The 23,818-nt window shown below is 42.5% G+C and overlaps 1 protein-coding gene across 9 annotated transcripts in view; it reads right to left on the reverse strand.

Moving 5' to 3' along the window:
• Nucleotides 1–23,818, reverse strand: part of CHD6 (chromodomain helicase DNA binding protein 6) — a 113,591-nt gene that overhangs the window by 54,150 nt on the left and 35,623 nt on the right. For 6 of the 9 annotated variants that reach the window (XM_083508355.1, XM_083508354.1, XM_083508353.1 and 3 more), the window contains exons 2-4: nt 17,644–17,773; nt 16,666–16,721; nt 1,236–1,753 (exon numbers count right to left, since the gene is read on the reverse strand). In XM_083508355.1, coding sequence (XP_083364481.1) covers nt 1,236–1,753; nt 16,666–16,698 — 551 coding nt within the window. In that variant the 5' untranslated portion in view covers nt 16,699–16,721; nt 17,644–17,773. Of the gene's footprint in view, nt 1–1,235; nt 1,754–15,302; nt 15,355–16,665; nt 16,722–17,643; nt 17,774–23,818 lie in introns of all 9 variants that reach the window. The other 3 variants (XM_083508358.1, XM_083508357.1, XM_083508356.1) reach the window with 1 other exon arrangement.

Below are 23,818 nucleotides of genomic sequence, written 5' to 3' on the forward strand. Positions count from 1 at the left end.
CACCAACAAGGATGAATAAAGCTACTAAGAGGTCAAAATTCTTGCCTCATTTATACTTGGGGATTTTTCTATAGAAACTCCCACCACAGACAGATTTCAATTAAGCCACCTCCTATTTACTGCAACCATTTACTTACTTTTCTTCTCAAACCAAAGTATGTGACATTGGAGGGGGGGAGGTATGTGACATCAAAGGAAAAGAAGAAGGGGGAAAGTGCCCAACCTCAAACACCAAGTATTACTGCAGAAGGCAGTCAGAACTTGAGATTTAGGTCCCCATTTCATGCAGTCAGAGAGGCACAGGGGCAGTTTCCAAGTTGTGTGAGCCCATTTAGGTTTAGGCTGTGTGTGAATTATCACTTTTAACTACATGTATATCCTTCCCTGCCTCCCAAAGGACTCCAGGGTGATGAATACAGATAACAAAACAATTAAAATATATGAAAACAATTCCAAGACAAATGCAGACACTACAATATGGGCAAGGCCAATCACATGGTTTTTCTCCACCTGACCAACTATGGGATCACTTCATAGCACTCCCATACCACTGTGGCTACATTTGACAGGAGCCTTAGATAAATCTAAGTAGGGAACAATAATTTTAACCGCGTTCAACGAAAACAAATTACGCTTCCACGCTGGCACAGAAATGGGAGCTCTTGCAGTTTTAACAACCATACTGAGAAGGCAGACACATGGTTCTGAACAAATTACTATAAATATGATTAATAATGCTTTTGCTAGGTACTAATTTTATGAAACCCCAAAGTGAAAACATACTTTTAAATATCCAGTCCCTCTAGCACAGAAACATCAACAAACCAAATAGGCTCTCCATCCCATTTTGCCAAAATCACCAAGCTGCCTTTATTCCACAACAGCATTAAGCAATTTGTTTCCTATCAACATCTGAGCCATTCTCCTATAAGCGGTGGGACTCAATTCTGGGGGGGGGGGGGGGAGGGACAGGAGCTGCAAAAAAGTGAGTCTATTGACTGCATTTGACATATACAAAACTATGAACTTGCTCACCAGCACATTACAGGTTTTAGCTCAAGGGTGTTTCATTCTGTAGTCCTCTGGGATGCACTATGCTTTGTGGTATAGAGAAGTGTAGACATAATAGCCTGTTCCTAAAAACCACCCACAACATTCAGGCCAAAGCAAAGCAGAGAGAAAAATGGCTGCAGGGGAATCAAACAAAGGGTAACATGAACTGAGCAAACACCCACCTGGTCTTCTTGGGTCTGGCTTTGGGGGGAGACTCCGAGTTGCTCTTCTTCTCTTTAGGCTCCTTTGGGACTTTGGGCTCCCGAGGCTTTCTGGGTTTCTTCGCCCCCTCCTGCTTGGGCTCCTTGGCCTTCTTAGGCTCCTTGGGCTTTTTGGGTTCTTTTGGTTCCTTAGGCTCTCTCTTTCTCTTTGGTTTGGCTTCTCTTTCACCCCCTGGTTCCTGCTGCCGCAGCTCTTTTTTCTTCCGTTTCTTCTTCACCCCAGTGCCCCCACCCCTGTCGTCCTGCATCCCATTAAGGGATGTCACCATGTTCTGCACAATCTCATCGGGCACCTCAACAGGCACCACATCCTGCTGGTCCTTCTGGGCCAGGCTCACGCTGGCCAAGTCGGAGATTGTCACCAGGTCATGCAAATCTTCCTGATCTGTGCTGTCAGCAAAAGGGGACTGTGGCTTGCATTCAAAGGTGATGGAGGCATCAGACATTGGGGAATGACTCAGCACATTAAAATTTGGCAGCTGCAAAGAGAAGACAGAAAGAAATGTCACCACACATGTACACAGGAGTGTGTATTGCTGCTGAGAGCTTGAGAGCCAACCCTTGTATTTAACAAGGTAAAGACAAGTGGCCTGCCCTTCTTGCGTGATTTTGAATAAAAGTTAGCTTTGACAAAGACAGCAGAAAGTTTCACACAATTAATCCACACTGATGCCAGGGTTTCCATCCAGGTCTTAGGCAACCTACCACATTACTAGGATTTTTCTCTGTGCATTCCCTAAAAATGTATGCATGGCTGGCTGCCTCAGGACTATGGATTATGACACTGAAAAATGCATATGCCTGGCAAAAGAAGAGACACTTGATTATTAAAGGATACATACATACTCAGAAATCAAAGTAAATGCTGGAACAGGTAATATGTGAAGCCATTCTCTGCACACATTACAGAGTTGGAGGAATTAATGCAGAGTTTGAAGGGAGCCCAAGGGTCATCTAGTCCAACCTCCTGTGATGCAGCAATCACAGCTAAAGCATCCCTGACAGATGGCCATCCAACCTCTGTTTAAAAACTCTCCAATGAAGGAGGGACCATCACCTTCTGAGGTAGTGCATTCCACTGTCAAACAGCTCTTACCATGAGAAAGTTCTTCCGAATGTTATGTCAGAATCTCCTTTCTTGCAATTTGTAACTGTTGGTTCAGGTTCTACCCTCTGAAGGAGGAGAAAATAAGCTTCCTCCCGTCTTTCATGACACAGCCATCCAGATATTTGAAGCTGCTGTTGACCTGACAATTCACACCTGCTGTTGGCCTGCTATGCTAGCCGGAGGGTGTAAATGACTGAGCTGCCACAGCAACATACCATCTCTGCTTTGTATAAAAGAGATATAGCAGGCCCTGTCTCTAAGATAAAATGTTGGTTCTCTGGGAAATTCTAGCTACCATCGCTGGCCTCTAATCACTACATCACAAATAGCCAAGATCCTATACAAATATGTATAATTATGAAGAAAGAGGAAAGGGTGACAAAGGTCTTGAAACAGCTGTTCCCTCAGTTGTTTTCAAACTCCCAGCCTTTCAAAACCACTGGAAATTATTATTATTATTAGTAGTAGTAGTAGTAGCAGCAGTAATATCCCTCCCACAACAGAAATGGCTGTCCTGAAGACATACCTGTCAAGTCCATTATATCAGGACAGGGAACTAATTGTCAACCATTTTTTATATATGGCAGTGCACTTTAAGTGATTAATTTGTATAGAGAAAATTGTAGAGAAGAAAAACAGGTATGTGTACTGCTTTGATTGTCAGAAGCATTTCATATGACAACAAGCTGGGCAGAAATGGAAATCCAGTTCCACTAGGATTTCTTGCATTTCCTCTTCTCCCTACACCATCTCTAAATCTGTTCCAGAGCTTCCCTCAACCCACCAGAGCAAATTTAGGGCGGAGGGTGGAGAAGCTCTTACTGCACAGCTAAAAATGCTTGCAGTAGTGAAATTGTTTAGTTGGGTACTGTCCATTGTGCAAGTTCTCATAAAAATAAGGTGAAAGAGCCTTGCAAACAAATGCACCAAGTGGCATCTCTGTCCTAATGTAACCACAACTTAGCCAACATTTCATTACGACACAGCACATCCCAAGCAAAATAAACCCTTCCCCACTATCCTGCTAGCCCTAACTTTGCCTCATACTCACTGTTAATCTAGCACAGTGGTCCTCCAAATCTTGCCAACTCCTATCAGCCAAAGGGATGGTGGCAGCTGTAGTCCAATAACACCTGGCGGTACATAGGTTTCCTATGCCTGACCTAGTACAACTTCACTAAACTCACCTTGGCAGGTACCAACATGAGGGGAAATGTGTCTCGAGGCTATGACTGCAGGAGCAAGATAAAGCTTTGCTATCGCCATCAACAAATAAATAAGTACCAACAGATAACCATTTACCACAGTGGCCACTACTTGCAAGCTTTGCAAAGAAACACATGCAGCCACACGTGAACCTGGTTGTACAAACCTGGCTGAACATCAGATATCCAGAACAGTAAAGATGTTCTAAAAATCACTTCACTGTGCAATGCAGTGCTACAACCCAGCTTATCACATGGCTGCATGGGGAAAAAATCCAGCAGCAATGAAGCTACATTCAAGCCAACTCCTGTTTTAAATTGAGTTTTCCTATAAAATTCCTGTGTATTTTCAAATTCAGTGTAACACTTTTCAGCTGCTGCATTATTCCACAGCAAAGACATAACAGTAGACCCAAAAACTTTAGAGAGCATTTCACTGCAGTGAAGCAGAGCTGCCAATTTCAGGGAGAAAGATATGGCTCTCCTGACTCCTGGCATGGATTAGCAGAGTCATCCTCAGCCATGTAATAAAAGAAACAAACAAACAAAAAACTTAGGAAACAAGATTCCTCAGCATCTTGCTATTCTTGAACTGGTAAAAGTCAACAATGATTCCGAACAAAGGGATCTACCCAACGTCACGTAAACAGAAGGATTCACCATACAAAGTAACACCCAAAGTGGCCACGCACAGATCTGCCAAAATGTAGCTTCAGTGGCGCTGTGGGTTAAACCACAGAGCGTAGGGCTTGCCGATCGGAAGGTCGGCAGTTCGAATCCCCACGACGGGGTGAGCTCCTGTTGCTCAGTCCCAGCTCTTGCCCGCCTAGCAGTTCGAAAGCATGTCAAAGTGCAAGTAGATAAATAGGTACCACTCTGGTGGGAAGGTAAATGGTGTTTCCGTGAGCTGCTCTAGTTCGCCAGAAGTGGCTTAGTCATGCTGGCCACATGACCCGGAAGCTGTACGCCGGCTCCCTCAGCCAGTAAAGCAAGATGAGCGCCGCAACCCCAGAGTAGTCCGCGACTGGACCTAATGGTCAGGGGTCCCTTTACTCACATAGTATGAACTCTTGATGAAAGATGAGGTGGCTTTTCTAAAAAGTCAGTATTTTAAAATGCTTCTGCAAATAAAAAGGTTTTATATAAATGGCCTCGGCCCAGTATACCTGAAGGAGTGTCTTCACCCCCATCGTTCTGCCCGGACACTGAGGTCCAGCTCTGAGGGCCTTCTGGCGGTTCCCTCATTGCGAGAAGTAAGGTTACAGGGAACCAGGCAAAAGGCCTTCTCGGTAGTGGTGCCTGCCCTGTGGAACGCCCTCCCATCAGATGTCAAGGAAATAAACAACTATCTGACTTTTAGAAGGCATCTGAAGGCAGCCCTGTTTAGGGATGTTTTTAATGTTTTATTGTGTTTTTAATATTCTGTTGGAAACCACCAGAGTGGCTGGGGAGGCCCGGCCAGATAGGTGGGGTATACCGTATTTTTCGTCCCATAGGACGCTCCGTCCCATAGGACGCACCTAGTTTTTTTTGGGGGGGGGGGGAATAAAGGAAAAAAATTTTCCTTTATTTCCCCACCAAAACCAGGTCGGGGAACAGCGGGATGACGGCGCTGCGCCTCCCTGCTGTCCCCCGAGCTTGTGGGGCTGGCCGATGTCTGCCCAAAGCGCGGGGCGCTCTGGTTCAGGGTGCTCTGCGCGCCGGGCGGCAGGCTGCTATCCACAGCGTGGGGAGCCCTGCGGGAACTCCCGCAGGGCTCCCCAGGCTGTGTATGTCTGCCCGGTGTGCGGGGCGCTCTGCTTCAGGGCGCCCCACGCGCCGGGTGGCAGGCTGCTATCCACAGCCTAGGGAGCCCTGCAGGAACTTCCATGGGCTCCCCAGGCTTGCTGATAGCTTCCTGAAGCCTGGAGAGCGAGAGGGGTCGGTGCGCACCGACCCCTCTCGCTCTCCAAGCTTCAGCGAAAGCCTGTATTAGCCCCATAGGACGCACACAGATTTCCCCTTCATTTTTGGAGGGGGAAAAGTGCGTCCTATAGGGCGAAAAATACGGTAAGTAATAAATGATGGTCGTGATGATGATGATTTTAACCCAGCACTGAAAGGCATATAATTTCACTTCCAGGCAAAAGATGTATATGATCTGAAGAGAAACCAGAGTATATACAGAGAAGACTCTCCTCAGAGAATGGGTAAGGGCCATAGTTCAGTGGTAGAGCATCTACTCAGCATGCAGAAGGTCCCAGTGTGAGAGCCAGTGTGGTGTAGTGGTTAAGAGCGGTGGACTCATAATCTGGTGAACCAGGTTCGCGTCTCCACTCCTCCACATGCAGCTGCTGGGTGACCTTGGGCCAGTCACACTTCTCTGAAGTCTCTCAGCCTCACTCACCTCACAAAGTGTTTGTTGTAGGGGAGGAAGGGAAAGGAGATTGTTAGCCGCTTTGAGACTCCTTAGGGTAGTGATAAAGTGGGGTAGTGATAAAGTGAGAGCTGCTGCCAGTCAGTGTGGACAATACAAAGTGAGAGGCACCAGTGGTCTGACTCAGCTAGCTAGGGATGATGGGAGGTGTAGTCCAACAACAGCTGGAGATCCAAGTTTGAGAAAAACAGCCTTGTAGAGCCAGAGCAGCGTTTCATCTGCATTGCCATTTCGGATATTGCTAGAATCTCCTTTCCGTCATGAAACCCCACAGATTGGCCCTGGGCAAGTCATTCCTCTCTCAGTCTAAGCTACCACACAGAGTTATTGCAGCAATAAAATGAGATAATCCCATGTACATTGCCTCGAGCTACTTGGAAGAAGAGCAGGATACTGATGTGATTTTAAAAATAGTTTGGAAAAGACTAAACCAATGGCATTTAAACACATCTGCAACTGATGTGGCCATCTGCAATAACTGATTGCAAATATGTAAAAGAACACTGGTATCCTTTTATACAGGGAATCTGGAAATTCAAATCATAAACATGCTGCAATCGAAATAAGAAAATTGTGACTAGAATTGAGCTTCATATAGTGCATTTACTTGCAACAGTTGTGCCCTCTCCTCCACTGATGTTTATAGTATGTGATATGTAAAACAATGGAAACAGAGGGGAAAATTAATGAACAACTGTAGCCCCAGCAAACCTTATCTGAGTCCTGCAGGAACCTCAGAACTGAATTAGATTTGTTACACCTGTACAACTAGAATGGAAGAAACCTGAAGTACAAAATAATCTGAGCAGTTAATGATCTTAAATTTAGTTTTCAAAATAGCTGTTTGAAATGAGTAGTTATTGAAATGTTCTGCTCTTTCATAATTGAAAAATCAACCTAGTTAAAAATACAGCTTTAAAATTAACACAGAAAGAAATGGGATGAAGCAGTCACCTTTTCCTTAAATTGGTATTATAAATCAGTCTGCATCTATTTCTACACAAATTCTTAATAAAGAAGTTAACTATTAATATGCATTTGTATAATTCCTAACAAAACTCTGTTGCTCTTTTCTGACAGATTTGCTTGTTCTCTCAGGTTTGAAGATTATTTCTTAGCTAGTTTTATATTATTTTTAAAGCTTTCTTAATCACCTGAAGAGACAGGATGGCTAAGCATACAATTTTAACAGCATAATTCTATGCAGTCTTACCCAGATGTAAGTATTATCGAGTTCAATAGGACTTACTCCTAGCTAAGTGTTTTTAGGATTGTAACCTAAATAAATATGACTGCATTACGTCCCTCTCTGGACATTATGGATGTTAAATTGTTGAAAAACACATAAAACCCAAGTTGTTAAAAAATTATTTAATGGCAAATTTGTAGCAGACTTATTTTTTGGGAGAGCAGCATGCTTGGCCCATCCTTTATTTTGAATATTATGATATATGGTACATTTTCCTAAAAAAGGGATAGGTGGAATCATTTTGTGGGAACTGGTTGAATGTGAGACATGTTTTACTTCTATCTACTGTACTATTTTTGATAGGAAAATCAAAACAGGATAAAATTTGTTGCAGCCTTATCCATGCTTTAAAATAACACAGTCAACATAATTATTTGTTCTGCAGCCACCTACTAGCTCAGGCCCCCTACTGGGAAGAATAAATAAATAAGCTTTCAGAAAATTATACTTCCTAACACCAACTGCAACTTCTAATTCCATTAACATTTAAAGTTCTCTTGACACATGCAAGTTTTCCATGTCCAGCTTTGGCATGTGACATTCTAATGCAGTTAACCAATAGCAATACGGACACTTCCTCTTCTTTTTCCTTCTCATGTGTGACTTGACATCTGCTCAAAATACTCCATTTTAGCTGCATGCTTATGCCTCCATAACCTTGCATTTTCAAACTTTCACCAATAAACCATCATAACAAAATATCTCACTTAAAGTTAATTTGCATCTCTGGGATCATCATAGTAGCAATAGCACAGTTGGATTACAGATGAAGGCAGGTCGGTTCTATACCACGAAAACATCTGTAGTCAGATATACAGTGGTACCTCTTGTTAAGTACTTAATTTATTCTGGAGGTCCGTTCTTAACCTGAAACTATTCTTAACCTGAAGCACCACTTTAGCTAATGGGGCCTCCTGCTGCTGCTGCGCTGCCAGAGCACGATTTCTGTTCTCATCCTGAAGCAAAGTTCTTAACCTGAAGCACTATTTCTGGGTTAGCGGAGTCTGTGACCTGAAGCGTATGTAACCTGAAGCATATGTAACCCGAGGTACCACTGTACATAGGAACTACCATACCTCTGGAAGATAGGACAGGTCTTACAATCCTTCCTCATTTATTTGGCTCTGTTAAAGCAATGACTCAGCATCTAATCCTGGTTGGCAGATTTGCAAATAGAATTTGTATCTCTAATAATAAAAGAGAGCAGAGAATAGAAACATCAGCAAAAAAAATCTCTCTGTGTGTGTGTGTTCATGTTGCACAACTTCCCAAAACCTGTCCTGGATCAGGCACTATGAATCTCAGTGAAAGCCAATGGGAATTCAAGTACGCCCAGAGCAGGATGGAGGGGGAAGAGAAAAAACTTATCTGCTTCCAATCAGGAGCTGCTGTGAACACAGTGAGAGAGGGATGCACTTTAAAGGCAAACTGTCAAGGTTAGTAGGCCTCAAAAGTATGACCTACTTTTTTTTAGCTGCTTGCCTGTGTGTATTTGCAGAGACCAGCGTTCTTTAGGCAAGCTCTGAAAAAAATACTTCAATAGAGGCCACTAAAATTTAATTAAGCCGCCACCCTTGATGAGCTCTTCAGCTCCACATCTGCAACCTTACAGCACCAATCTATCACCATGAAACACTGTACTAAACTGCTTCACATGTGGCCTTCTCTAACACAAAGATCAAACTGGTACAAGAACTTGAAATAACAGAAATGGTGTGTCCCAGCTCACACCCCAAATAAGTAAAGAAGGGTGCTTAGTCAACCATTCATTTTTCAAGCTGCATGTGTTCTCATACAGGAGAGGGGAAAGCAGCCGGGCCTTTACTTTATTTTTTCACTGAACAGGTTTCAAAGAAAAAGAGCTATTTTGGCTTAAAAAGCAGACTGCCTCTCCAGCACTGGGAAATACTAGAACAAAGAGAGAAAGTTAAACCCTTAATACTGAGGTAAGCTTTCCCCTTATCTGTCTGTGAACATACCCAAATTTTAGATTCTGGCCTGGAAAAAAGGTGTCCCCATTCTAAAAGTATAAAATACCCTATACAATGCACAGATGTATACTATTTTGAACCTGAAATGCAAAACACTGTGCAAAAGGCAAACCAAGGACAAGGACATGCCTGGAAGCTCGCAATCTAATTTAAACATAAAACATAAAGGGGAAAGATGGGGAAGGGAAGGAGAAGGTAATGCAGTTAAGGAAAGGAAAACAAGGGTTTTTGTTTTTTAAAAAGCAGGTGGATCTTAAACAAGTCAGGAATAAGGAGGATATCCAACTATCTTGGGCACTGAGCCCCAAAAGAGTTGTGAAGTTAGTAAGGCCAGAGATGAAAGAAGAGATCATGAATTTAAAGAGGCGAGTTCTTGATGATCGAAGGGTGTGAGATGAGATGGAGAAAGGCAGAAGAGACAGAATGAACAGATTAGAAGGTTATAGTGATGGTGAAAAGAGAAGAGGCAGGGAGGTATTGATGGTTAGAGGAGAGTGAAGAGAGAAATATATAATCTCCTTCCTGGTCATGCCCAGTCTCATGTGGTCAGCAACCAAGTCTTCCTCACCTAGATGTTCCAGGCCATGTTCTCCCAAACCTCTTGCCTGTTCCTTGCCTTCCGACATACTTCCTCTTTAGGTATTAGTCAGCTCTCAGACCTAACTGTAGGAACAGCCTTATGAAACAGATACAAGAAAATAAAACCCACAGAACTGGCTAGTTACCAGTCTCAATCCACTGTCACCATGCAGGGCAGGCCCCTGGTAACTCTGGGACATTTCAGGGGAAATCACAGTGGTATTATAGGTGCCATATCTAATTTCACATATCCCTGCATGTTATAAATTTCCCGAAAAGTCCTGTTAGGTACAGGCTGCAAATGGAAACATTCCAGGCCAGTCAGCCCTGACCTTGCTGAGATGCCTTTACTCACCAGCTTTGTATTCTGTATCATCAGAGCCACAGAACCAAAGAGGTGAGACAAAGCAAAGCTTAACCCCTCATGGGTTGCCATTTCAGGGAGAAACATTTGTTCAGTTCATTTTTCAGAGTTCATTTTTCACCCATCTCCAGAGTGATCCTATCTCTCACAACAATGCTACTTCTCACAACAACACTTAACATTGGCAGCAGTTAAGTGCTCATGCTCTTCACTCATCAATAGGCCCTTCTCAACTGTATCACACACTGTGAGTATCATTAATCCTTTTTGTATATACAAGAAAAGAGTCAGGTGGGTTTTTAGCCAACCAGAAAGCTCAAGTCTATTGCACAAGCAAAATGTGGATTGCACAAGAGGGTTTTTCCTCTGCGGTGTACCCCATATGTGGAACGTCACCTGCTTTAAGCGGATATCTTTCTCCCTAGTTGTATTCCAATATTAGTTCTCTTGAAACAAGCTTTTAATTCAGTTCTTGCTAGAATTTAATTTATTATTATATTTCTTTATATCTCACCTCTTTCCCAGACTGGAACTCAAACCAGCAGCTTACACAAATTACAACAACACAGGTAAAATACAGAAAGCTAAAAACATACAAGATACTAGTTAAAAAGTAAAAAACAAAACTATAGTAACATTTAAACAATATAAAAATAAATCTATTGATATACAAATAATATTTTTGCCTCTAAGGGTTGTATCCAACATTAGGAGTTCCACAACAAAACTTCCCCTCCCTCTCCTCCCCACCCCACTTGCTCCCAAACTCTGTTCTGTGGTTTTTGCCAATTGTCCAAGCAGATCTGAGTGGCACACAGGGAGAAAAGAGAGGAAATTCTGTTGTGGAAGTCAAAAAGCTTACGCTAACAGAACAACCCTTCGTGTTTTTCCTTACTGATGCTGCTCTAAGTTCGGTAATGGTGTTTTAACTACGGGACATTATTATTTTCATGCTTATTTTAAATTTTGTAAGCTGTAACTCTTTTTGGGAGGGGAAACAAAAAGCACATATTTTGGTGTAAGTAAATACAGTGGTACCTCGGGTTAAGTACTTAATTCGTTCTGGAGGTCCGTTCTTAACCTGAAGCTGTTCTTAACCTGAAGCACCACTTTAGCTAATGGGGCCTCCTGCTGCCGGAGCACAATTTCTGTTCTCATCCTGAAGCAAAGTTCTTAACCCGAGGTACTATTTCTGGGTTAGTGGAGCCTGTAACCTGAAGCGTATGTAACCTGAAGCATATGTAACCCAAGGTACCACTGTAAATAAATTGCCACCAACACTGACCATACAAGAGCAAACTCAAGAAGTATTCAGCTAGAAGCAGGTTGCATTCCAGATAAGCCATCTTTGACTAGCATAAGGCATGTTAACATAATAGTTATATCTTGGTATTCTAAGTTAACAAAATGACTTACAAAAGTGTCTCATTAAAATAATCAAAATGTGAAGATAAACCACAATGGTAGCAAGGACATCCCAACAACAATTAAAATCTAAGAATACAGTGGTACCTCAGTTTGAGAACAGTCCAGTTTAAGAACAATTTGGTTTACGAACTCCGCAAAACCAGAAATAGTGTCCCAGTTTGAGAACTCTACCTTGGTCTAAGAATGGAATCCGAATGATGGAAGGGCACCGGCGGCGGAAGGCCTCATTAGGGAAGGCGTGTCTTGGTTTAAGAACGGACTTCCAGAACGGATTAAGTTCATAAACCGAGGTACCACTGTATTAGATTTTAATATGCAGCAAGGACACAGATAAAATCCCTGAAAAATAAAAACTTACTAACCCAAAGGACATTTTGGTGGTCCACAAACTAGCACGGCGAGGCACTTCCACTGACAAGGCCCTCTCAGCAGTCACTACTCACATAAACTCTGACAATGCCAAGAGAAGTGAAAACACATGTGTGAACAAGCCATTAGATGGACACCAACCGACCAAGTCATTCACAAACTGCTCTACAAGAAGCCCGCCTGTTGATTCTTAGGCAGGTTCATTCACCTAAGCAACTCCATCACTGGAAGCATGGAACAATGACTTCCACTTACCCAATGGAGATTTTTCTCCTCTCCTCACCCTGCACGCCCCAGAACTGGTTCAGTGGTGGGTCCAGGAAATTCCCTCAAAAAAGTGAGTGGAGAGAGGGGGGTGGCTTGTTCTGTCTGGCAAGCTGAAATGATTGTGCAGGCAGAATGTTCATAATAGCACAATGTTGAATTCCACCCTATGTCTTGTTGGTTTTATGATGGGTTGTTGGGTTTTTTCTTTCCCCCTGTAATTTTAACTACTTCGCTGCATTCCCTCCCCTTCTTCTTAATGTAACCATTCTGAGAATTTGAATGAGAGGCAGTTTATGAAGGTTTAAAGTTGTACCATCAGGGACAATAAGAAACTTCAAGAGGGATTTTTTTGAAGCCAAACAGCACAGGGGCACTAAAGATTAACCAAGGGTTAAAAACCCTTTCCACACACTCCTCCAACCTGACCCCCCACCACCCTGCAGCTGTTTATTGTTAAGAACAAGGAGTGCCCAAGACCCAAGTTTGCTATTCAAACACACTACTGTGAAATGTGTAATTTGGCCCTGAAGTAGCTACCCATATTTGCTGTTTTATTCAGAAAAACTACACATATGAAAGCAGACCAGAGCTTAATAAAGCATTCCACTTCTGATCCCTGCACATTATGTCAGCCTCCCCCACTTCTAAAATCCACACTAGCCCCAAATCTAGGGGACAAGCCTTCTTATTATTATTATTATTATTATTATTATTATTATTATTAATTTCATACCTCCAGGTTAAATTGGAGACTTTTTCAGTCCCAGAAGAATAACCAGTTTTGCTGCCCTGAATGCTCTCCTTTCTCCCCTGCCCTCCTTCAAGCCCAAAACTCTCAAGTTAGTCAACAAGTGAAGAAAAACCAGTGGAACAAGAATGCCCCCTTTGCTCGCACTGGAGGAAGGAAAAGTGGGGGGAAAGAAAAAGCTTTGACAAGATGCTGATATTATGAAGGTGGAGTGTTGGGGGACACACAATGATTCCTCTGTCTAATATTACCTCATCTGCAGCACAAACCCTTGAAAATCACTTAAAATATTTCTCATGTCAAATCCAGAACATCCAGCTGAGCCTTTCTTTCAGCCAGCCTCCCACCTAGACTTCCTGTATGGGAAACACACAGCATTGGAGGTCAGTTTGGGCTGCTGCATAGGTGAAAAAACAACCAGTGGCTGTTTCTCGCCCTGTAAGGTAGCAGCAGCCCTTCTGACTGCCTGTCCTTTCCCCTTCCAGGGATCATCAGTTCTTGCAGATCACAAAGGAGGAGCTACATCTCACAGTCCACCAACAAGACCTACCCCTTAACAGCCTCACTAGAAATTATTAGTAAGAGGAAGGAGGCAATGTAAATGCCGAGGCTCCGATGGTATCTTGCATTATGTGGATACAATAAAAATAGACTTGCAAGGGAAAGCATAAATCTTGGCATCCCAGCTCCATGCAAGGAGAAAAACACCCAAGGCAGCAAAGCAGACTCTCCAAGGCTAAAAAGAACTAGGCAGTGGTGCTATCGAGGCAGGACTGTAGGGCAGATATCAAGGGTCCTATTTAGGAGAATGAATTGGGGTGGCAGGGCAAATGCAGCCATCCTGGCTTATCACGTTTTGAAGCAAGTGGGGCAATATACATTACCATCTACAGAGGGGTTCCTCCCTAAGCCCATCAAGTTGCCTAACTACATCACAGGAATGAGACAAAACGTGTGTTTGTGTGAACAGGGTGCAAGAGCAGTCCTTTAGAATTCAGTTGCAACAGCCAGGCCTATATGCTGGCCCTGTTTCTAATGATGGGGTTTTACTGCAGCTTTACATTGAATCAGACCAATTGTATGTCTAGCACGGTATCTGTCTACCTGGTCCCTTTCTATAAGTACCGTATTTTTCGCTCCATAAGACACACTTTTTTCCTCTTAAAAACTAAGGGGAAATGTCTGTGCGTCTTATGGAGCGAATGTGTGGTCCCTTAACCCGGGCTTCCCCCGCCAGCCCCGCAAGCTCCGGGAGCGGAGGCAAGGCGGCACGCAACCTTGCTGCCACTCGCCAACCTGTTCTGGGGGCTGGGGTCGGGGGAAGCTCGGGCTTCCCCCGCCCCAGCCCCGCAGCTAAAAACAAAGCCGGCCGGGAAAGGTTGCGCACGGCTAAAAACAAAGCCAAGGCAGAGAGCGGGATCAATACAGATTTTTTTTCTTGACCCCCCCCCCCCAAAAAAACCCTAGGTGCGCCTTATGGTCCAGTGCGCCCAATGGAGCGAAAAATGCGGTAGTTTTCTCCATAATTCCTGCCCAAATTATTTTTAAGTGGAAGCTCCAAAGACATCACACACGCAGGACATGTGCTCTGTCACTGAATTATGGGTACCTCTGCACACTCCTATCACTATTTCCTGTATCTGTGTCCCTCAGTTTCTGCCAAAAAAACCCCTGTGTTTTCTAAATCCTGGATACAGAACTGGGCAAAATAACAATATGCAAACTAGGCATGTCGACCGTTTGCGGTGCATATTTTTAGGACCAATAATAATAATAATAATTTATTATTTATACCCCGCCCATCTGGCTGGGTTTCCCCAGCCACTCTTGGCAGCTTCCAACAAAATATTAAAATACGATAGTCTGTTAAACATTAAAAGCTTCCCTAAACAAGGCTGCCTTCAGATCTTATCTTATTTCTGTAACTGTAAGTTGTTTTAAGCTGTTGTTAATGTTGTGTTGTAATATCGCAACCCACCCTGGGACCTTGGGGTGAAGGGCAGGTAATAAATTAAAGAGTAGCAACAGCATAAATAATAACAATGTGCTGGATACAGAAAGCGAATGCTATGAGAATGAGAAAAGGGCATTTTATCATCCATTAAAAGAAGAAGCAAGTTGCATCAATTTGCACAATGCGTGAAAAAGGGCATGGCTGGGAGAAGGGGGGAGAAGGCTACCAGCAAAACAGCTGTTTCTTAAAGAACAAAGGAAAACAACATGACCAACTAGGAAGTGGCAATGTGTGTGCTGCTCTGGAGACAAGAACTGGGATACAATGTTAACTAGAATGATGGAAGAAACCTTAGCAGTAGGATCGGCAGGTGAGAATTTCGTTTCTTTTTGTTCCTTACATCTGAAATATCAGAAAGGGATAGAGTTGTTGGCCAACATCACTTTTAAGACTTTGTTTCAGAACAGGCTTAGAAGGGAAGATTTATTCCTTTCTAACAAGTTCACTTTTAAAATCCCCATTTAAAACAAGGCAGGAGACAAAACAGCACGGAGCAGATTGGTTTGTTCCATGCTTCCATATATTAAAGCAGGCTCCTTCCCTTTATCACATAGGTCACAGTTAGGTTTGCCAGTGTGCACACACAGGAAATACAATGAGGGCTGCTTCATCAGTCTCTCAGGCATACTTGGTTGCTAAATGGCACCAGCATAGCAAAAGCAGTAGATCCAGACACACAGAGGAAGGACTGGCCTTTCAGTGGCACGAAGAATTTTTAGTTAATTTTTGGCTTTCAAAAGATTGATCAAACTTAAATAAATCCACATACTACCTACATATTAATGTATGTGCCATTTTTTGTGATAGGAACAAAGTGTAAGTTACTATCCATAACAAAAACACTTAACATTTGAATAGTGCTTGTAAGTCTTTAAAGTGAATTTAGAATTGTAGAATTGGAAGGGGCTGCCAAGGGTCATCTAGCCCAGCCCCCTACAATGCCCTCAGCTGTCATTATCTTGTTAAAATCCTTACAAAAACACTGCAAGGCAGGTGTGGGGAAGCTTGGGCCTCCCAGATATTGCTGAACTACAACTCCCATCAGTCCCAGCAAGCATGGGCAGCGCCCAGGGAAGATGGGAGTTGTAGTTCAGCAACATTTGGAGAACCAAAGGGTCCCCACCCCTGCTGTAAGGTAAGGCAATATTATTATTCTCGTTTTGCAGAAAGGAGGACTGAGGCTGAGAAGGAATTGCTTGTCTAAGGTCATCTAATGGGATTCCTGGCAGAGGCAAGATTTGAACTAGGGACTTTCTGATTCGTAACTCATTCTCTTAACCACTACACCACAGTAAGGAATTTAACAATGAACTGTAACTATGGGTTTGCATTTATATTTTAAAAATTGTTTATCTTATGATAGCCCTTCCTTGGATTTAAACTGCATGATAGTGGAATTAGATTTAAGCAAGCTATTCACATTAAGAGGTTTGGGGATTCTGCTGCCCACAGGAACAAAGTTGTTAAGGAGGTTCCTTTCACCATATGGCAAAAAGGACTCAACTTCCTCAAATCCAGTTGAATAAAGGACCCTAGGGAATGCTTCTCCTTCTCCCTCTCCCTCCCTTGCACACACACACACACACACAGAGAGAGAGAGAGAGAGAGAGAGAGGGAGAGAGAGAGAGACTGACAAAGGAAAGGGTTGCCAACCTGTTTTTCTTTCTTCTGTATTTTCATTATCATCAAATTTGGGGTGTATATTACTTCTGTAAAAACACAAGACAAAAAGGTCATGTTAACACTGAAAGCACACAAGAACTGCTTGTAAAGTATTTTTTAATACAACACCCTCTCTAAAGAGCAGTGACACACTCAGATATAAGTCCTGCTCAAAAATACTCTGTATTACTCAAGAAGGAAGGGCCTTTTGGAGTCTAAACAGATAATCCTGTGGCACTGATTTACATGACTAGGAGCCATACAATAGATAGATAGATAGATAGATAGATAGATAGATAGATAGATAGATAGTTTTGAAACTTCCTCATTACACCTATAACTCTACAGCGGGGATGGGGAATCTGCCATCCTCCAGATGTGACTGGACTCCCACCAGACCCGGTCAGCATTGCCTATGGTCATGGAAGATGGTAGCTCCCCACCCCTTGAAGGCTTATCAGGGGTCTGTCCATCCCATTGATGTCAAACAGGGATTTCTTAGAGTGTTAAATAGAGGTCTTCCAAACCTTAGCCATTCAGATCCTTTGGGAACCTCATACATTACGCACCTTATTGATACGTCTAAGATTTATTTAATTCTACATTAAAAAATGTAATGGGGGGACAGTTAATGCATGCAACATACAGATACACTAAAGAGGGAGGGAGAGAGTTGGTTAGTGACCTGCTAAGTATAAACACTATTAGATGTTATGCAATGTGTGCAATTGCTTTGAGATGCAAAGTAGTCAGATGGGTGGGGTACAAAACATTTATTATTATTATTATTATTATTATTATTATTATTATTATTATTAATACGGGGGCTTTATAGAAACAAAAGAAAGTACTCTATCAATTAAAAATATCCTTTCCCACTTGAAAATATGGCCCTATAAAAGTCCGGCAACAGTTGGAGACCACTTCCTGCTCTCCCATACCTATGCAGATTGAGAAACACACATTTACCTTCTCCAGGAGCAATACATTGCCTTCTTTGAGGAGGAGAGGGATGAAGGATCTTCTTTAGTTGGAAAGTGGGGAAAAGAAGAATGTGCACACTCTGGAGTCAGAGCCAGGCCATTCTCATTTCAGTATCCTGGAAGGGGAAGGGACATAACCAAAACAGACACAGTCAGCCTAGCAGCACAATTAGGAAATAAATGTTATCCATTAAATATCAAAACAATACATGTGACAGAGTGGTGTAGTAGTTAAGGTTGAAATAAGACTGGCGAGAAACATGACAATCAGCCATATGCCAAGTTCAATTATGTGTATGCTGTGGGTGAAATTTAACATTGTGTAATTACAAATGTTCCATTTGTGCAAGCATTGCCGCTTGCCAGACAGAGTAATTCCCCTCTACCCTCCCTCTCCATGCTGTTTTGGGGGTTCTCCCAACTTTCCCAGAGATCATTTCAAGGGATGCAGGGGGTTTTCACTGACAAGGTTGGTTTGGTGACTATAAACAAGTACAGTCAACTGGAAGCCCAGCCTCTTTGAGATGCAAAAGAGGCCATGCGCTAGATACTGCAAGCAACCCTCAAATAGCTCTACCCCTGCTTCAATTTGTGCTGCAGAGCAATAAATTCTAAATGCCATGCCCACCCACTCTGGTTTCAGCCCTGGAGTTGATCTCTCCAACACAGGGATTTACTTTGCCTTCCAAACTTGATGCCCTGGATGGGTGAAAACCAAATCCAAGCTCACTTCAGTTTCCCAAGTACTGAAATGGGTGGTGCAGCCACAGTGCTGGCAAAAGAACAGGGCTCTTCATAAGAGTCTCCATCCTCAATCGTTCAATGGACTGAAGATCCTGTTTTGACAGAGAGCAACTCACAAATACATATTTAGAAACATTTGGCAGTATACACAAAACTCTATGCTTACACGCCTTGTCTCTTGTGCCCAGGCCCAACAACAGTCATAGTTCCAAACTCTGAATATAAAAAATTGCTATGACCTGAGGCATTTATGATCACTATTAAATCCAGGGGTATTTTTGAGCATTTTTAAATTAAATAATAATTATTATTTTTTGTCCAGGGGGCTGGGAGCAGGAACGAATATACGCCCAATGCCTGACCCAAAAATCCCCCTATATCTCTAGTCAATAAAGTTGAGCCATCTGTAATTCAGATCACTGTCTGCTTAAGTTTATTAATCACATCTTACATTTAGCCACTGCTGGGTAGGTGGGTGGGTGGAATGCCACTGTGACTGGTACCGTGATAAACTAACTTCATGGTGAGTTCCCCCAACTTTTTTCCAGAAAAAACAGCACTGATTACATCCCAATTTGTATCTTTTCTCTTGCCCCCTTTTCCCTCCTTTCCGCACCTCTTCCTGTTCGTATGTTTTAAAAAGAACAATCAATATACCGTAAGTATTAATAAACGAACAAACAAGCAGAAAAATAGAGCTACATGAGAAATGACCTATACACTGATAACTGTTGGGCATTGCTTGGGTCACACTGTGACCCAGTGTGGTGTAGTGGTTAGAGTGATGAACTAAGAGCTGGAAGATCAGGGTTCAAATCCCCACTCATCAGTGAAGTTCACTCTGTGGCCCTGGGCACAGTCACTGCCTCTTAGCTTGACAGGGATAACATGAGAATAAAATGGGGAAGAGAAGAAGTATATACTGAGCTCCTTGGAGGAAAGGTGAGATATACAGTGGTATATGGATAAATTGCATGAAAAGGACAATAGTGACTTTGGAAAAGAATGGGAACCCTTTAAAACATACTTGCAGAAACAACAACAAAAATGGACTCGTTGGCAGGATTTAAATAAACATTTACAACTTTATTTACAGAGAACAAGAAATATAATTAGTGATAACAGATCATTTTGTATAAAGAGAAGAATGTAACATTTGATGTAACAAACCAGAAATGGAAGTTGGGGGAAGTCAACAGGGAGGGGGAAAAGCAGAAAATGGATGTTAAATGATGATATTGAATAATTGCTATGAGAAAAGAAAAGCAGTTAAAATTATTACACACACACACACACACATATATACATATATATACATACACACACACACACACACACACACACACACACACACACATATATATATATCACACACACACACACATACATACATACAGTGGTACCTCTGGTTACGAACTTAATTCGTTCCAGAGGTCCGTTCTTAACCTGAAACCGTTCTTAAGCAGAGGTACCACTTTAGCTAATGGGGCCTCCCGCTGCCTCTGCGCCACAGGCATGTGATTTCTGTTCTCATCCTGAGGTAAAGTACCCGAGGTACTACTGAGGTAAAGTACCTGAGGTACTACTTCCAGGTTAGCAGAGTCTGTAACCTGAGGTGTTTGTAACCTGAGGTACCACAGTAAATATATTCAGTAACTAAATGAAATAAACTGGCTGCTATAAAGCTAGAGTTGCTGGCTGATTGCTAGGGCAGAGGGATGAACAGACCAAAAAGTCTAAGGCCACCAGATTATTTGTTAATTTCTTTTATTGTGGATAAATAAATCCAACACAAATCTCTTTTTTTCTAAAAATTAAATCTCAATTTGGAGATCATTACAGCTTCTGGAAGAACAATACCGTTGCCCTTCTGAATAACCCTGCTTAAACCACGCTCAGCATTTTTTGCTCAGGCAGAGAAACTGGACTGATGCTGCTCCCATAAGCAGCGGAGATCTCTTTTGTGTCTCTTTTGCTTTCCTACTCCAAAGTGGTTACAGCCGCACAGTAGCTCCCCAGCTAGGAGGCGAAAGCCATGTGACAAAGAACACGGCAAGCAACACAGCAGCAGGAAGAAGCCAGAGAACAAGGAGCAGGCTAGTTGAGCACAGCATGCTGGGAATTTTCTGCAGGTCAAATTTCCACCATGCATGCATAATATGGGCTTCATTACTGCCATCTTAATTGGGTGGAGTGGGAAGGGGGGAATCAGTTATGGAAATAATGCCTCAGCAAAGCCAGAGAAAGGTGGGGTCAGGGAACCCAGAAAGGCATGTCTGGAGCAAGGAGAGGATTGTCTCAGCTTCCTGGAAGCATTAGGCAGCCTCTCCATCTTTTTATTTTTCTAAATCAAGCTTGCACAAGGCTGCAAAGCTACCCAGTCTCCACAGGATGGCACCAGCCCAGAAACGCTGGACGACCCAGCAAAGTTGATTTACACTACCTCTTATTTTAAAACCCAAGAGCCTCAAATTTGCTGCATCCATTAGGTACAAAGATTTTAACCAAGAGATGATTTGCAAACCAGCTCAAGTACACCCTTCATAAGTATCAAGAGTAAAAGAACCTGCCTCAGCTGTGCAAATTTAACATACCATCAAGTGCAGATGATGATCTCTCAACTACCAACAAGCACGCAGCGCCAAAAGGATAAGAATCCCATTACAAAATATTTTATCTGTAAGTCGCCAAACAATGGTGGGTGATATCCAATATTGATTAGAGTAAATCCACTTAAGTGCATTAATTTCAATGGACCTTACTCTAAGTATGTCTAACATAAAATATTGCCCAGTGTCATAATAAAATAAAATAAAAACCACAGAATAAAAACAGCATAAAAATTCCAGCGGTAGAAACAGCACACAGCATCACTAAAAACATATAACAGATCTAAACATATAACAGATCTAAAAATCAGTGGATTGCAAATGTATTCACCTGCTACTGAAAAGACCACAAGGAAGGTGCCAGGCAATCGTCTCTGGGGGTGGCATTCTATAACCAAGTGCCAATACAAAGAAGGCCCTTTACCTGGTAGCTAACCACATAACTTCTCTTGGTGGGAGCACCTTCAGCAGAGCCTCTCAATATTCAATTTAGTACAGGAGGAGGAGATCCATCAGGTAAAATTGTCTCAAGCTTTTTAGGCTTTAAACAACAAGATCTGCACACTGACTTAGGCTAGGAAGTGAACTGGAAGCCACTGCAGATGATTAGCGTGATAAGTTCTAAGAAGCCAAAATGGGGAAGGGTCAAGGGGGCAGGTGGCCAGATACAATTTTTCAAGCAGCTGGTCACATCCTCAGGCCACAATAATTGAAAGTGATCCAGTAGAAATGAAATGGACAGTGCACTGGACACCACCGCTGTCCAAATCTGAACACTTTTGTCTCTAAAGTGCCTTGTAAAGTTGTTACAGCAGGTCTCCAGAGATGTCAGAGCAATGCTCTCTTGAATGACAAAACCTCATTCATCTGCCAGACTGATGTGACGGTGGCAGAGAAGCAAGCTTTCTTCACTACCACATGGTAGTCCTGATGGTGCAACCACGTCTATACTGAGATGTATGTCACCTGAGCTCTAGATGCTGACCCTCTTGTTTTGTCACATGCTGGTCACTAGAGTACCATGTTAACATACACACTCCACAGAGATAGGAGCAATTGTGTCAACGGCTCTGCGCATCTCACCATTCCACAAGTGAGACTTGAGCTTTAGCCATGTCAGCTAGAAAATCCCTCCCAGCATTCAGGAAGCCATCAGATTCCATTAAGTCTCAGAGGGCAGACCATATCAATAGGTAACTCCACTCTTGCAGAATAGAGTAGCTGCATCCAAACCACGTGTTAGTCATTTTTAAAGTATTATTTGTACATTTATGCAATGTAAAGTTAATTTATCACCTTAACTAAAACCACACAAACATGTAAGATTTCTCAGATGCCTACCCATCAGTACTGTGCACAGCTGCCTTCTGCTGTAAACTAGCAGAACTGAGCACAGTGCTGGAGAAAAAGGAATATATTTGCAAAAATCATGGCACACCACTTGAGTAATGCTTCATTTGTTATGCAGCTTTACTTGCCACAATACCTTCTTACTGTCCAGGAGCTTAAGTCCCAGTTGTATATCTCCTTTCTTATTATTCTTCATCTATCATCAGTACTATTTTTTTCTGCATGTTTCTTCCTAACTCATCTTGCTTTACAACTTATTATTTTGTGCCTCCATGTTGTTGCTTTGATGGGGATAAAGGCTACATTCCTACAAAGCAGGTTTTTCTTTGTGCCCCAAACCCTTTTTTGACCTCCAATAACCAATGGTGTACTTTCACAGTGGCACTTTGGCAGGCCATCTCATGAGGGACATGGATTTTCCCATCACCACTAAGCATGTGCCTCTCCTCTATCCTTAAAAAAAGCTGCCAGATTTTGTTCCTTTACTGCACTATTCCTGTGTGCAAAACCTCCCAGCATCTCAATTTAAGATCCACCTGTACACTTTGACAAGCAGATATGCCAACATCCCCGCTTCTGCATTAAATATCCAGAGATTAAAATCTCTGTTTAATCTCAAACGAGGCTGCCTAATTTTCTAATGGAGCTGCAGTTTTCTCATGAAGATAAGGATGTTTTTGCTGGTGTACCACGTAAGTGTTTCGACCGTTTAATTTGAACTTCATTGCCAATTATTAGAAATGGACAGGTTTTATGCTTCATTCCATGATGGTTTTTATGTTAACTCAGAATACTATTGATATTCCTTATCAAGATGCAAAATCATCCCATAAACAGAAGCAGGAGCATCAAGCTACCATTCAACACAGCCAGAAATAAACATTTCCGAACAGGTGAGACTATCAGACTGGGCAACTGAATCATCACTGAGGCTGTTCTAAGTAGCCGACTCTCTGCTAGTACCATTGCTGGGATTGAAGCATCTGCCTATTACCCTGCTCTCTTTGATTTATTTTCATTTTCCCAAGTGTGACACATTCCTCCAACGAGGCTGAAACAAAATCAAGTTCCAATTATGCATCCTTTCCGTCTGGGTTCTCCTGGGAATTCTCAGAGACACATAGCACATACAGGAGAAAAGCTGTTACTGAATCCACAAAATCCACTTCAATCTACTTTAGAACAGATACTATCCATGGTAGCCTCAAGCTACCCAGCTGACAGAGTAAGAAATGCAAGGACCACAAATGCTCCACTGTATAACCACAGCCAAGTTTTGCTGGACCGTCGGCAGCAGATTTCAATCAGAAGTTGACAAATATCTCTTACCCATCATGTACTTTTCAGCTATGAAAAGTGACTCATTCAGACCCACGAGGACAGATTTGCAAAAACAAACAAGCAAAAAGATGCATAAACAACTTCTGCATTGCAGTTGAAATCACAATTGTGCTAGCA

The sequence above is a fragment of the Podarcis liolepis genome (genome assembly GCF_965112155.1).
Source record: "Podarcis liolepis genome assembly, chromosome: 6".
Classification (NCBI taxonomy): Eukaryota; Metazoa; Chordata; class Lepidosauria; order Squamata; family Lacertidae; genus Podarcis; species Podarcis liolepis.